Source organism: Zootoca vivipara, chromosome 13 (genome assembly GCF_963506605.1).
Source record: "Zootoca vivipara chromosome 13, rZooViv1.1, whole genome shotgun sequence".
Classification (NCBI taxonomy): Eukaryota; Metazoa; Chordata; class Lepidosauria; order Squamata; family Lacertidae; genus Zootoca; species Zootoca vivipara.
In genome coordinates, this window is record NC_083288.1 from 33,261,169 (window position 1) to 33,277,342 (window position 16,174).

The 16,174-nt window shown below is 45.7% G+C and overlaps 1 protein-coding gene across 1 annotated transcript; it reads left to right on the forward strand.

Annotated features, from left to right (window-relative positions):
• Positions 1 to 3,913: 3,913 nt before the first annotated feature.
• LOC118094911 (prostasin-like) lies at positions 3,914 to 16,137 on the forward strand. The gene is made up of 7 exons (XM_035135691.2): positions 3,914 to 3,933; positions 5,433 to 5,695; positions 9,333 to 9,353; positions 10,730 to 10,892; positions 12,677 to 12,945; positions 13,656 to 13,825; positions 14,831 to 16,137. The coding sequence occupies exons 2-7, from the start codon at positions 5,638 to 5,640 to the stop codon at positions 15,074 to 15,076; spliced, it is 927 nt and encodes a 308-aa protein (XP_034991582.1). The 5' UTR covers positions 3,914 to 3,933; positions 5,433 to 5,637; the 3' UTR covers positions 15,077 to 16,137.
• Positions 16,138 to 16,174: the final 37 nt, after the last annotated feature.

Consider the following 16,174-nt stretch of genomic DNA (forward strand, 5'->3'; position numbering starts at 1 on the left):
TTTCTTCTTCTTTTCTCTCTTTTAAAAATATTTTTATTAAAGTTTTCTTGGTTTACAAAGGTATGCACAATGTCTCTTTTTTCAAGTTACATTTTCCATAGATCAGTTTCATTTGCTGAGACATTAGGGTTACATTAGGAAGAAAAAAGGGGGTGGGGGGAGACAATATTTCTATTTTGCTTAATGTATGTGTGGGTTTTTGTGTCAGCGTTGTTTGTGTTCTTCTTTCTCTTTTAATATTTTTGTGTATACACAAAGAGAGAATGCTTTTATGTACTATCTCTGTCTGCTTCAACTACCTCCATTTCTTTATGCATTGCTCAGCTTTTTCCTCTTCTTTCTGCATCCTGCATGTATGCATATACAGTGGTTCCTTGGTTCTTGAACTTTATCCATTCTGGGAGTCTGTTTGACTCCCAAAACCATTCGAAAACCAAGGCGCGGCTTCTGACTGGCTGCAGGAGCTTCCTGCACTCAATCGGAAGCCATGGAAGCCATATTGGACATTCGGCTTCCGGAAAACGTTTGCAAACTGGAACACTCACTTCCGGGTTTGTGGCATTCGGGAGCCAATTTGTTCAGGAGCTAAGCCGTTCAAGTACCAAGATACCACTGTACTGAGTTAGACCATTGGCCCAGATGTTGTGGGAAGGGGCAGAAGCTAACAGAATCACTAGAACTACCTCGCCAGTAAATGCTGGAAATACTAAAGATTTAAACCATACACTGGTATTATTATTATTATTATTATTATTATTATTATTATTATTATTATTATTATTATTTATACCCCAGCCACTCTGGGTGGCTCAACTGAATATTAAAAACAATACAGCAGGCATGGCCAACAGGTAGATCGGGATCTACCGGTAGATCCCCAGGACACTTCTGGTAGATCGCGGGTAGATTGTGGGTTCCTTAGTGATCGCCAACCTAAAAGAAAAGAAAGAGCTCTCCCCCTAAAAAAAAAACCTCAAGAACTCTTGTCTCTCCCCCACAAAAAAGCTCAATAAACATGAGCAATTGCAGGGAGAGCTCCTTCCCTCTTCCCAATACCATAGCTGCCAAGTTTTCCCTTTTCTCGCGAGGAAGCCTATTCAGCATAATGGAAAATCCCTTTTAAAAAGGGATAACTTGGCAGCTATGCAATACTGAGCTTACCAGTATGTGTGTGACTGTGTTAGTGTGTTGCACAGAATGGCTGGATTGCTCCCTGTCCCTCTTGCCTGCCTAGAGCTCCCCGGCTCCTCCTCCCTCATGCCGGCAGAGAGGGAGGTGTGTGTGTGAGTTTGCGTGCGTGGGAGGAAAGCGGGAGCCGCGACTCACAGAGGGATTTCCCCCCTGTCCCTGTCTCTTTGAGCCACTGGGAGCCAGAGAGAGGGGGGGGTGCATGGGTGGGTGGGTGGGTGCCCCTAGCTGAGGGGGTGGGGGGAGAAAGAGAGAGAGGGAGGTGGATGGGTGCCCCTAGCTGAGGGGGTGGGGGAGAAAGAGAGAGAGAGGTGCATGGGTGGCCCTAGCTGAGGGGGTGGGGGAGAAAGAGAGAGAGAGAGAGAGAGAGAGAGAGAGAGAGAGAGAGAGAGAGAGAGAGAGAGAGAGAGAGCAACGTTCAAACATGACAGATGAGCACCTTAAGGATTCCAAAATGGTGATGCAGGTGTCACACTAACAATGGATGAAGGCATGTATTTTTTAAGAAATCTTGATAGGTAGGTTAATGGAGTGGGTGAAGGAGTTTGTGCGGCGTACAGTTTTGTGAGTGCTTTTATGCAATTCTCTCGCAAGAAATCTCTAAAAGTTTCTGTTGTCCCCCGTAAGAAAAGTATTTGGGCAGTGCTCCCCCAAAAAAGGTTACCAAATCTGGTCACCCCTCTTTCCTTCTCCCTAAAAAAGCTCAACAACTTTGAGCCGAACCCCAAAAAATGGGGGTAGATCACTGCCAGATTTTAATTCTGAAAGTAGATCACAGTCTCTTGGGAGTTGGCCACCCCTGCAATACAGCATCAAACATTAAAAACTTCCCTAAACAGGCCGCCTTCAGTTTAGCATTCTGTTCCTACAGAGGGAAGCATTCACCACCCCAAATAGCCCTTCCTGGCTTGCTTTTATCAGCCAGGATGGAAAAGGATCAAGGAGGCACAAGACCCGATTAGTAGATCCCTCGAGGTTGGGTTCAATCTGGCCAATGGGGCGCAGTCCAAACGGATCGAGGGACCTATATATACCCATGCATGTGACCCAGAGCTTCCTCTTTCGGTGTGTGCATTTGGAACACCTGCCCACCTCTCCCTACTTTTAGGGCTTTGTTGCGCTTGACCTTGCTATGCTGTCATGTGTCATCTGTCGTTGGGACAGGAGCACGGCAGGAATTTTCTCCACTTGGCTGATTGGCTGTTGTCATTTGGGTTTCGCCTGCCACATAGCAAATCGTCACAACTTGTAAGGTCGTGGAGTGGCACTGATTCAGGTGATAGGGATGGGAGAACACTCTCACCAGCCCTATGTGAAAGGTATTCCGTTAAAGGAATCCAGGGACTCAAATGGTTTGGTCAACCCGTGAGGGGGTTGTGCCCATGCCTGAGTCCAGGGAACATCTGGGTGGTGGACATAGCCTGTTCCTGGCTTTCTGCCTATCCAGGTGTTCACCCTTGGCTGACCTATGCTGGTGCCCAGGGTCAGCGCTACCTGCAAGGGTGCAGGGAGCTAGTCGAACCAGAGCCTATGCAACCACTCACTTTCTGTAATCAATAAAGTTGTGGCCTAAATTCTGCCAAAACCAAACTAAAATTTGAGTCAAGTGTTAATTTATTTAGGGGGGAGGTCTCTGGGTCTGAACACGCACTAATAATACAGCGCAGTGTTCAGCTTTCTTATGTTGCTGCTAAACCAAATTGATCCCCTGAAAATTGCCCTTTAATTAAAAGATTAAAATAGAACAAGTGCAATTGTCTCCTCAGGCAATAGGAACTGAAGAACATCCTTCAATAAAACTTGGAACTCCATGAAAAGAGGGTGGCCTTGGAAAGAACAACTGGGAGGCAGAGTTCCCCGAGAAGAGGGGTTGATAGTTAAACCATTCTGGAAATTATAGCTCTATGAAAGGGTCTCTCAACAACGCTCTTAACACACTAGAGTTCTTTGAGAGAAGCCATGACTGTTAAAGCAGTGCAATAGTGTTTTCAGTGTATAGTGTGAATGTCGCCTGAAGCAAAGAACAAAATGGCAGCCCCCTTCATTCCAGCTGACTGGGCTGGAAGTTGGGTCTTCAGCCCTGGGGGCAGGAGAGTCCTCCATCTCACTTCAGAGCAGCATGATAGCCTAAGGGGCAGAGAGCTGGTTGTGTGGCACACGCAGCTATGTCCTCCAATAGAGGAGAATGGCTAGAGGGCCAGGAGGAAAGGCAGGAGAACTACCACCACTGCCCTACGCCAGGCATCTGCCACCCAAGGAAGCCACCTCAATCCATCTAATGGTAGGGACATCCTCTGCATTCACACAGCCAACAATTGTGTGAATCTGAGAGTCAAGACCTTGGAGAAATACTCACTCTTAGCCAGATAGACTGACAGCCTGACTTCACTACACGTGGCAGCTTTGTGCATGTCAAAGGCACTCTGCACATGCTGAGTCAAACTCTTGGCAGTCAGTTCAAAATGAAAAACAAAAATGAATGATGGCATCTCTTTGTTCGAACCAGGAAGCAAATGTCCTTATTTGAAGTGATTAAGGTGTGGTGTAATTGTACGGAAAGAATGAGATTGAATATTTATAGAATGTGTGGCGTGTGTGTGTTTTCCTCCTTCTCTTCAAAATCAACAACCCTCATGGTATACAGTCTTTCCAGGGAGGTGAGTCCAGAAAGAGCCAGGTAGGGTGCTGCAGCTAATGGAGAACGCTTGTCTTCCTGGAGAGGGGAGGCGGCAGCATTGAGGAGAGGTCAGTAGCATTTAAGGGGGGAATTGCAGGAACATACAGGAAACTGTTTTATACTGAGTCAGACTTTTGGTCCATCAAGCTCAATACTGACTGGCAGTGGCTCTCCAGGAGTTCAGGCAAGAGATCTCTCCCAGCCCTACCTGGAGACGCCAGGGATTGAACCTGCAACATTCTGCATTCACAGCAGATGCTCTACCCCTGAGCTAAGGCCCTTCCCTCAGAGGGAAGGAGGGCGGTTGAAGGAACATCATCAGACCTCTATTTAAGCCATGTGCTTATTCTGAAATTAACTTCCTTCTATTTAAGCAATGATCTCAGACGTTTCTCTCCATGAAGGTTAGAAACGCCGTCTATGGATTGAATATTAAACCACTTACCTGCTAATGCAGCCAGGAACAAGACTACAAAACAGGCAGGCAGAAATGTATGGCTTTTTAATGGTTAGCTCATAAAGGGAAGGAGCCTGAATTATGCTTCAGCTATGGGAGGGAAGGAGTATCTAGCAGTTAAAGTGACAGGGCTCCTATAAGCTGCAACGGGAACAAACCCTTTGTTCTGGGAAATCATTGTTTTGCCCCAGTTTTTGGCTCCAGGAGATGATACTATTGTACAGTGGTACCTCAGTTTAAGTACACAATTGGTTCCGGAAGTCTGTACTTAACCTGAAGCGAACTTTCCCATTGAAAGTAATGGAAAGTGGATTAATCCGTTCCAGACAGGTCTGCGGAGTACTTAAACTGAAAGTACTCAAACCGATGCGTACTTAAACCGAGGTATGACTGTACTTTTAAAGCACATCCCACCACAACTGCTAAGACTCCTGGGAACTGGAGTTGGGAAGCATTCTGGGAATTGTAGCTCTGTGAGTTTCCAGAACCCTTGGAGGTGGGAAATGTGTTTTAATGTGCTTTAAATATTGTGTGTGTGTGTGTGTGTGTGTGTGTGTGTGTGTGTGTGTGTGTGTGTGTGTGTGTGTACACAGCCTTAAAGTGAATTGTGAGCCTTGTCATTCTTTTTCATTGCACATCTCCCCCTTCAGGGGAAGTTAGGAGGACGCAGGGGGGGTGCATATTTTCTCTCTACCTCATACCTGTTTGCTGTACACAGACAGCTATTTTGCCTGCTGCGTCTGCTGCAGAATAATGGGAATGAGAACTTGAGCTCTGTTTGGGCATCGAACCAAATGTGTGAGGCCGTCAATTGTGCAGGAGGCATGGAGGGCGGGGAGGGAGGGTGCCCCCCTGCACCAGAACATCCTTGTACCTGCCGGCATCGCAGGGGGGGTAGAGTTTCAACAGCGGACGGCTGTGCCCAATCACAACATCTCACTGTGGAATGTTTGCCGCGCAGGAGCTCGGCCACAAAGCTCGGCCACACCGGCACTAGGACTGGGGAGCTGGGAGATCTCAGGTAATTGGGAGAGAGCCAGGAGTTTTACTGAGCGGCCGAGAGGAAGGATTCAGGGAAGACGGGCTTCTAAGTTGCATCTCCACCCCCAGAACTCAGGGAGACTCCTGTGAGCTCAGGGAAGAGGAAATGCTTCCAGCCCTGCCCTTTCACCTTTGGACATGAAATTGTATAGCACAGGTGACCGAGACTGAAGCAAAACAGCTTTCACCAGGAACTGGTTGGAGCAGAACTACAGTATCTCGAGGACACGGCAAAAGAAGGACCACTGAAGCAAGCAGACAAAGGGGGGAGCCGATGGCAGTTGTGCCCTCCTCGCTGCTGCTGGGGCTGCTGCAACTGATTGTGCTGAAAGGTGATTGATGGGAAGATGGGGGGGGAGGGAATGAATGTGGGAGTCAGTCTCTTAAGTTTCCTGCATCTTTAAGAGTAGTATAATAGAGGACGGTGTAGAAGGGAGTCTTTGAGTAATCGGTGACACAGGTGAAACAAAGATACAGGGTTTGTGGCAAGTCAAGGGTGAATGCAGGCTGTGTACAAACCACGCAGTTAAAGTGCACCCGCACGCGCGCACACACACACACACGAATCCTGGGAACTGTAGTTGTTAAAGGTGCTCTGTAAAGGGTAAGCTACAGCTCAGGGGGTGCTTTAGCTGTTTGATTTGTAGGCAGAGACCTCTTCCCCCATTACCATATCTGATATGTAAAAGAAAATGAGACCACTGGAGAGTCATATATTCAGCCTTCTCCTTTATGGGGAGCTGGTTCAGTTTGAGACACTCTGCACATTCTCAGATGCACTCTGAAAACAAAGGGTGAAGAGATGTGGACAGCATATGTGGTAAAGGAGATTTTGGCATGCATTCGCTGTATTCTCAAACATTTGTTTTCAGGACAAAGAATCTGTTTTCAAAAGCCATTTCGAGGCACTGAGGATCTATGTCTGTCTTCTTCACTCCAAAATGTGATGAGACCTTGGGTGCATTCAAACCTGGGGGATATTGCATTAGTTTTCCTGTTTTTTTATAATGCTAGAGATTCTGTCCTGTTTCCTAATGTTCCTTTCCCACTGAACTGTGGCTTTTTGACTAGTAGACCGGCATGTTTTGCCCAATTGCATTCACACCAGTTGGTGTGTACAACACAACAAGCAATGTCATCAGGCAGCGCTTCTACTCCCCCACCCCTTCTGCGCATGGGTGCTTCTATTCCCCCAGTATTCTTCCACAAAAACAGCAGGGCATCACTGTATGCTGATATACTGCCCCAATTTACGTCTGTGACTTCCTGGGTTAAGGAGGCTACAAACAGATTATTATTTTTCTGGAATCAAATAACCCAGAAATGAGCACTAAACATGTGCTATATTCCATTGTTTTTCTGGAAATGGCTTTTACACCATGTGAAAGCTCAGATGTGATCGATGTTAATAGTTAGGAAAACATCAGGAAAATGGAACAAACTACCTTGTGAATGCAGCCCTTGCTTAAAATCATATTGTTTTCAGTCATCTCAGCAATTGGGGGGGTATAATTTCTGCATTGTCTTAGTCTGTTTATTAACATATTTATGTCTCTGATAAATTAAAAGAGGAGGATGTGGAATGCACTTCTATTTTCAGGATTATTTAGCTATTAATTTTCCTTCCCATTAGCCATGGAACTGAGGATCACACGAGCAGGGTTAACCGGTGGTCTCCCATCCAAGCACTGACCCCACACAGTCCAGCTTAGCTTCAGCAATTTTCTGTATTCTGTGCCTTTTTCAAGCCATGCCCTTGGCAATACCAGACACAGAGGCAGAGCAGAAGCATTTAGCTGGTGTCCTGTCAACTGTGTTGCCTTACCCCAGTGATGGTGAACCTATGACATGCGTGTCAGACGTGACACACAGAGCCCTCACTGCTGGCACACACCCCATCAGCCCATCCGCGCTGTTGTTCTTGTTTCCCCCCCCCCATTTGTTCTCCCGCTGCTCCTCACGCTACAGCTTGTCTCCGCTGTTAAAACCCAGATCCTTTGTTGTTGTTGTTGTTGCTGGTAGCCAGAGATTGGTTTTTTAACCCTATCTGTGCTTTTGTTCCTCGCGCTTTGGTAGACTATGTCAGTGCTGCGTGTTAGTTCCAGTGAAGGTATTATTCGTCATTTATTTCTGTTCTCTTTCCACCCCAAAAAGTGCAGCAGCATTGGGGCATCCCCCCCAAAAAAAGCAAAGCAACTTTTGCACCCAAAAAAAAACCTCCAAAACTTGGGGGTCAGCAGCTCCCCCCAAAAAGCTCAACAACTCTGGGCACTTTGTGATAAATAAGGGTTTTTTTGTTTGATTGGTTAAATAATTAGTTTTTGGTTTATTAAATACAGTTATATATTACAATTATACATTTTTGTTATTTAAACTATAAATATCACAAAATTTTGATTTTTTTCTCTCGAAGTGACACACCACCCGAGTTATGCTCGGTTTTGGGGCGAATTTTGACACACCAAGCTCAAAAGGTTGCCCATCACTGCCTTACCCACCCACCCAGTACATGGCAGTGACATTGTTGATGGGCAGTCAGATAAGTGCCACCTCCCTGGCCCTCCAACTTCTACTACCTGGGATGGGCAGGGTCATCGTGACAATTTTCCTCTTATGCACACATCAACTTGTTCCTTTGACAAGGAAGGAAAACACATCCTCCAAAGTGCAAAACCTGGAGTGTTTCCAGATGAACCTCCTATACCATTTCCCAAACAGTTTCATTTCTGTGTTTACACCATGTCCGCATGACATCATCACCATTCTTTTATAGTCACCCTGCCCATATCTGACATTTATGGAAGATCTAGAGCAGGCATCCCCAAACTGTGGCCTTCCAGATGTTTTGGCCTACAATTCCCATGATCCCTAGCTAACAAGACCAGTGGTCATGGATGATGGGAATTGTAGTCCAAAACATCTGGAGGGCCGAAGTTTGGGGATGCCTGATCTAGAGCATTAGCACAAAAATATTTAGATGTGGGTGTTGGTTAAAAATTGAATTTTTAAAAAATGGAAGCTGGGTGGTATGGTTCATCAAGGAGTAACTAACCCCACACCCAGACACCCATGGCTGCACATCTTCACCCCAACTTGCTTCTCCTCTCTTAATTTCTCCCAAGCTCTTTTTGTTTTGGCTCCTTGAGATAGCCAGACATGCTTTCACTTTCATTCATACAAATATTGGTCCTGTAGAGCCCTTTGCTCAGGACCACTAAGTAGTGAATGTGAACAAGTGCCCACGGCTTGCTGTTTTAATGTTTAACTTTAACTGAAGACCTTCCAGCATTCTACTATCTCTTAATGAGGAACCACTGTAATAATGTTCTGACCTTTAGAACAAAGAGATATCTTCCAGTTATATTTCATGTGTGTCATTTAATGGAATGCATAGGCTGGGTTTCTCAATCTTGTAATGCAAATTATGGTGTGTACATATGCTTGCAAAACTTACCCTCTTTTGTGGCAAACCTGTTGGGAGTCTGAGGTGAGAAACCTCCACAGTAAAACTTGTTCCCAGTACCAGTCACTGCACAGAATCAAGAGAAAGTTTTAGATAGTTTACTCCTGCAGATGACAAGGCTCAATAAGTTCTGGCTGTAGATATATACAGCTTGTAGGCTTTTGCAGATATAGATACCAGTATATACAGGTACAGGTACATACAAGTACAAAGTTGCAATACTCTGTTGCTCTAAATAAGTTCAGCAATTCACTGGACAAGTAACTCTGACTAATAGGCAAATACACCTGAGATGACATGCATTAATCACAGATATAGTCCAAGTTAGTGGCCATCGCTGCCTCCCGGGGAAGCAAATCCTGTAGTTTAACTATGTGCTGCATGAAGTCAGGAGTATTAATTTTCTAACAAAATTGGGCAGAGTCTTCCTTCTGCTCTTACCTACAAACTTATATTTGTGCATTGTCTCTTATTTGAAATGTATTTTCTCTCTTTCCCCCCCCCAGATGCTGCTAGCTCCGAAGCAGGTATGTAATATATTGGAAACTATTTCTGTACGTGTACAGGAATTTCACAGGCCAGAGGGAGAGTGAATGGTTAAACAAAAATAAGCTCTCTCAGAATTATAGTGCTGATACAAACCTAACAGCCAATTTCTGATCCCAGCCTATCACAACCTCGTGTCACTTAGACGTTGTTAGATTCCAGTTCCCATCAGCCTCAGCCAGCCTGGCCAATGGTCAAAGATGATAGAAGTCACGGTCCAAAAACATCTGGAGGACCACATGTTGTGTGAGGCTGCTGTAGATGCAATATACCCATGTTGTACTGAATCTACTGTAGACCACTACAAGTAGACAGCCAAAGCAAACAAGGTGTCTCATAGACATAACTGCATTTTCCCAGAAAGACTGCTTACCCACCAGTTGGAAATGAGTGGTGCAATCTGGTGCAGTCGAGGCAGTTTGTGGCAGCCTTCTGGCTTCAACATGGCCTGGAGAGGATGTCACTTCCTCCTCCATCAGCCACACTGAGCGGTGGGGCTCACCCACACTTGCAGGCAATCACAGGCAACCTTGGGGGCATTGGTAGGGAGCAGACCAGAGGGGAAACTTCTTCCCTCTGGTTCACTCCCTGGCCATAAAAGCCTGTTGCACTTAGGCCCCAGCCTCAGTCATGGGCAGCTTCTCCCACCCACCCTTTGGTTGCCATATTCGGGACCAGGGATGAATTTGCCTTCAGACTAATTGGGCCTTTCAGGGAATTAGCCAACCTCATAGCAATTGTCACAACTTGGTGGCAGATATGGCATTGGGTTGGATCCTTAGTCTATTGGATGGGGGGTGCCCTACTCCAAGGGATTGGGGTATCCCCTAAATAGATCCTGGGAATTTTGCTACCGCCCGTGTAATACGGTAGTATCAATCTTATCCTCAAGGAGAACCTTGACATGAAAAGAGTCAGCAATTCCGGGTTGTTCTGCTAGTATTGGTTTGATTATATGCTGTCTAACCTGTTTATACAGATGACAATGTAATAAAATGTGTTTCATACATTCAACGTTGCAAGATGACGTACATGGGATTGTGTTTTTGGGGGGAAACAAGATCATAAGGCTGCAATCCTTTCATACCTAGGAGTAAGTACCAAATTACTCCTGGGGGACTTACTTCTGGATAGGACATACATAAGACCGCACTATAAATTTTAAGTATTTACTTGCCAGGGGGAAAATATTCCTCAAAACCCAAAAGGATCAGTCATTGGAAAAGTTACTTAGAAATTATTATACAAATAAATTTGCCACGGCAAATTTAGACGCTTCATTTCACATCTTGCCTTGTAAGAATTCTGTTTTTGTGATCACTACAGTCTACCTTCCTTTCTTCTCTCTTTTTCACAGTCTGTGGACAGCCTGTGTTATCTCCACGTATTGTGGGAGGGGATGCAGCCCCCGAGGGCGCATGGCCATGGCAAGTCAGCTTTATGGAGGGCACCAAGCCTGTATGTGGAGGCTCCCTCATCAACGAGAAGTGGGTGGTGTCTGCAGCTCACTGCTTCACTAAGTGAGTATCCAATACCTGCATGTCGCTGGGGAGCCATTATGCAGCTTTGTCCCAGAGGCAGCTGTAAGGCCAGGCGAATGTTCTGCGCCTACCAGACAGATACTTGTTCCCTTTGTCTCAATAACACCAAAGGTGGTTTTTGTTTTCCCCCAAAGTGGTGTGGGAAGGATCAGTTGTTACTTTCTGTTCCTCCCCTTTTCATTACTTCCTCAGTGCTTTCATTTCTTTTCTGGCCATATATAATGGGCTAACACTATTTGTGATGTTGTTGTTTTTGGTTTTACCTGACCTGTCAAGGGTTGTTGTTTTTGGTTTTACCTGACCTGTCAAGGGTTAACTCCACGCTCAAGGCTGGCTGGCTGAACATTCTATTAGGGAAGGAATGCTCGTGTTTAAAAGGGAGGAGGAGCCGTTTGTCAGTTAGTAGAGGGTTTTGGGGAACGGGAGCATGTGTGGTTAATAGAAAAAGAAGAAGGTCTTATAGTGAGGATAGGTTTAGGTAAAGGTTGGAAAAGATATAGACATTGAATGCTTGACAAAGGGGAAATAACAAAAACCAAGCTTGTACACATGAAACCATCAAGTATTCGTTATGACTAGAAGGAAATAAATATTCATTGTTTAAGTGCCAAGTAAAGAGTCATCTGTATTATTTTCCAGCAAGGTATCAGCACTTGTTTAAGTGGAGACACCGCAAAGGACAAAACTTCCAACAAGAGAAGAATGGATAGTTTGTGTCTTTGAGTCTCACTGAGGGGGGGGGGGTGAATAGGAGCACAAACCTAAAGTGTCAGAGTGTTGCCTCAGTGGAGAGGTAATCTTTTGCAGTGGGGGAAGTTCAGGGAGAGTGAGCCCCTTTACTGTGGACAAAAGGCAAAGTCTCGTAAATAGTCCAAAAAGTGCAAATGATACCAGGCCGCGTTTGCTGGAAGAAAAAACTCATTCCTATCAAGCCCACGGGGTAGAAGGGTTTACAGCAAAGCGAAAGGGAGAGAGGGAGGTTAGTTTTACCTCAGGATTCCCTAGTAGCTCTTTAAGTGATATAGAGGTTGAAGTGGAAAAGACGAAAGAAAAGGATTTCATCGCACCATACTCGTAACTATTTCCAGAGATCTTCTCAGAAGCTGAATCCTTCAGATTGCACATGGGGTGGGAGGGATAAGTTCTTTACAAGCCTATACCAAATCCTCATGTATGGAAGGAGGGAGGGAGGTCTTTAGGAGACCAGTTGCAAAAACGATGGCACTTTTGAGAACCAAAAACCTGCTGTTCCATGAGGGGAACCATGGTGTCATGGTGGGCCCAACAATATTTTTCCTCTCCAGGCTATGTACCCAAGTGACTTAGGCAGCTGAATCTTCTGATAACACTGGCAGTGAGGCAGCTTCCTCCACCACACCTAAGGGAAGCAGGTTACTGGTAGCTTAAGGGTCTGAGGCAAGCTACATGCTGCACACAGCTGTGTCCACCCAACACCTGACAGACTCCGGAAGAACAGCTGCTGCCATTGCACCTTTTGCCCAAGGTGGCCACCTCCCTCTGCCCAATGATAGAGCCGTTCTTTCACAGTGTATATGCCACAAAGCCTATGACAGGGAATAGTGGAAAGCAGAGGTGAATGTTATGAACAGAGGCATCTTTAAAGATGTGCCATGGTCAACAAAGCATAGCCACTCAAAGGAAGCAGTCTTGCTTGCAGTCTCAGCAAGACAGGATCTGAGGTTGCGCAGAAACCAAAACCTCCCTGATTCACTTGCTTTTCACTCTTGTTTTCTCTCTTCCAGGGGTTTCGAACAGTATGAAGTCCTGCTGGGGGCCCATAAGCTCTCAAACCCCTCTTCCAACCTTGTGACAACTACTGTGCAACAGGTTATTTCTCACCCTGACTATAAGGAACATGATGGCTCTCCTGGGGATATCGCTTTAGCGGAGTTGAAGGACTCACTGCATTTCAACAACTACACCCTCCCAATCTGTCTGCCGGACTCTTCTGCACAGTTCTCCATGAACGCAACCTGCTGGGTCACAGGCTGGGGGCAGGTTAAAGACGGAGGTGAGGAAGAACGACAGGGCATGCTGTCATGCAGACCAGCCTTCCCCAACATGGTGCCCTCTAGATGGTTTGGACTACAATTCCCATCATCCCTAGCCAGCATGGCCAATGGACAGGGACAATGGGGGGGGTTGCAATCTAAAATATCTAGGGAGAACCCAGTTGAAGAAATCTGTTTTAAATTTTGAGGGCCAAACTAAATATTATGTTGTTCATGCTTGCTTAGAATGACTACTTTTTTTGGAGGGAAAGTATGCAACTGGGTTCGTGATCCACATTAGCAGGAAACGATTTCCAAACTAAATTACTGCTGAAAAACCAGCCTTTCGCAGCTGTTATGTTCCAACCCAAGTACTGTTTACGTCTAAAAAGCAGTAGAACAGGCTTCCCCAGTGCATGTTACCAGGGGCGGTGATTTGTCTGAGTGTCAAAGTATGGTGTGTTCTTCCACAATGTGCTCACTGCTAAAAGTATGAGTGTCCACACGAAGCGCCCAGAACTCAGCTACATTGGCAAAGAAAAAGTGCTTTTATGCATTATAACACTGTGACACCAGATGGCGCTGTGGAGTCCTGTCTTTCGTCAATGTGATTTCCCTTTATGAAGTTTAGAATGTGTTTTCCTGAAACTATTTTTGGACGTGTCTAGATCCAGCCCCAGAGACCCTCTATTCCATTTTCATTCAGCTGTCCAATTTTTGTCTTCTGCAGTGGCCTTGAACCCCCCACAAATACTTCAGGAACTGGAGGTCCCCCTCATTGACCGAGACACATGCAACTCTCTCTTCAACAGTGCCCCAGCGCCAGACCTGCCTGAGAATCCTGTCCTAAATGATATGATCTGCGCTGGTTACCCAGAAGGCGGGAAAGATGCCTGTCATGTAAGATCCTCATTATCCTACATGTCATAAAAACCATTGCCAATCTTGGGCCTAGTTTTATAACCAACTGTTCATAAATGTTGTAAGTTTACTCAGAGGGATGTTCTATCCCTGACTCTACAGTATCCTGAGGAAAGACAGGGAACTAAATACACTGTAAAAAGACGTGTGCCTACAGAACCCCAAGCCATGTCTTCCTGACCTGGACCTAGTCCATGGATCAGTCATACCCGTCAACTATCCCAGACACCCTGATTTACAGAAGCCATCTCAGATTTTGATGAGCTCCCGGGATGTCCCAATTTGGCTCCCACAAAAGCACAGTCCCAAAAGATGAACTTGGGGGGGGGCATGCTCTCAGAAGAGTCACTTAACTTATGCAGGACCTCCGCTCCAAAAGGCGCATGTCCCGATTTCACTCAGAAGCATGTTGGAGGGTTTGGGACCAGCAAGCTTTTTTTAGGGGATCAAGGAGCTAATCTTTCAGTGGCAAACTGTACCGCCACTGGGTAGGATCAAGGTCAACATGGTGGGGCAGAGCCAAGAGCAAATGATTGCTCAGCGAAATGATTCAGAGGTGTATAAAATGATGCCTGATATAAAGAAAAAGGATAGAGAGACAATTCGGCTCCCTGCCTCTCTCATAATACTAGAACCCAGGACTATCGAATTAAGCGGAATGCTGAGGGATGCAGGGCAGATGAAAGGGAATACGACTTTCATGCATTGCATAGTTAAAACTGAAATTCGTTCTCACAAGTTGCAGCGACAGCCACCAACGTGGATGGGTTTAAAGGGGGAATAAACAAATTCCTTGAGGATAAGGCTGTCCACAGCTATGAGTAGGAATGGGAGTTCAGTTATAGGGGCTTGCAAGCGTCTGGCTTGCAAGTGAGACCTGAGCCTTACTCCAACTTATCTAACCATTAACCCAAATCTGGCCTCAGGAAGCTTCCCATAGTCACATTCTAGCTGCCATCTCCCCCTCTCTCTTTCTCTCCGCAGGGTGACTCTGGAGGACCCTTGGTTTGCAGGTGTGAGGCAGGTTGGACCCTGGCTGGGGTTGTGAGTTGGGGACAGGGCTGTGCCGAACCAAACCACCCTGGTGTCTACACCTTAGTGCCTTACTATGCCAACTGGATCGCCGATCATGTACCCAACCTAAACTTTGTGGAGTGCAACCGTGCTGGATGGCACAGTGCCCCCATTATGACACTTTTCCTTGCGTCTCTTGCTCTGGCCCTCCCTTGAGGTGCCATCTCTCCACCGGCCTGCAGCCCACATGGTACTGCTAACTGGACTCTGTTAAGAAGTATCCAAAAGGACTGTGTGAAGTAGGGTAGAGTTTCTGGGAGTCTTCTCCCACTTCCGTCAAATTAATTGGGGCACATCTGTGTTACCCATTTTTTAAAGAAAAAATAAACTCTTTGATAGTGCTGGTGTTTAATGTCAATCACTCAGTTTTAAAAGGGAAATCCCCGAAGATAGTTTAAATTATGTGAATCAATTCTGCAGCTGAGGTGGGTGAAAAATGTTGACTTTCATTTCTTTGAATTATGTGAATGTCTTTGATGCAGTCCAGGTTTGTCTGTGGTACGTTTGTTTACATCATTAATATACTGCTATATTTACAAATGTTTTGGCGCTTGCACTCTTTGAATGATCACACACTCTTTTCCTCTCGTCGCTCAGGTGCATACCTGGGATCACCAAAGGCAGTTTTGCAATCCAAACAGTGTCATTTGTCAGCGCCTTTGGAGAATTAACTTCCTTAGGGAATTTTTCACGAGCATTCAGCATGCGTAGCAATGCTTTGGTATTATCACATGGGGGGGAATTAAAGGGATTATCTAGACCAGCATTCCCAGACTTCGGCCCTCCAGATGTTTTGGACTACAATTCCCATCTTCCCCAACCACTGGTCCTGTTAGCTAGGGATCATGGGAGTTGTAGGCCAAAACATCTGGAGGGCCGCAGTTTGGGGATGCCTGATCTAGACTGTCACTGTTTCACAGGAGGAATCCAACTGAAAATTTAAATTTGCACAGTCAAAATGGATTAAAGCGCTGTAGTGCAACAAACCCACTAAATACAAAAAGACGGAATTTTTTGAGTATGCAAAGCAACAGAAAAATGCACTGGGATAACCAGTGATTGAAAAGGAACTATATAATCTCATTGAAACACAGGACACTAGCTGCCATATATGAAGTCAGACTGTTAGGCTATGTACTGTCTGCAGCGACTGGTAGCAGCTAGAGATGTGAAGGCCCGGGGAAAAACTGGAAAAATGGGGGGGGCAGGGGGTTTTTTTGTTTTTTTTTTTTCCTGAAGCCTTTTTTTGTTTTT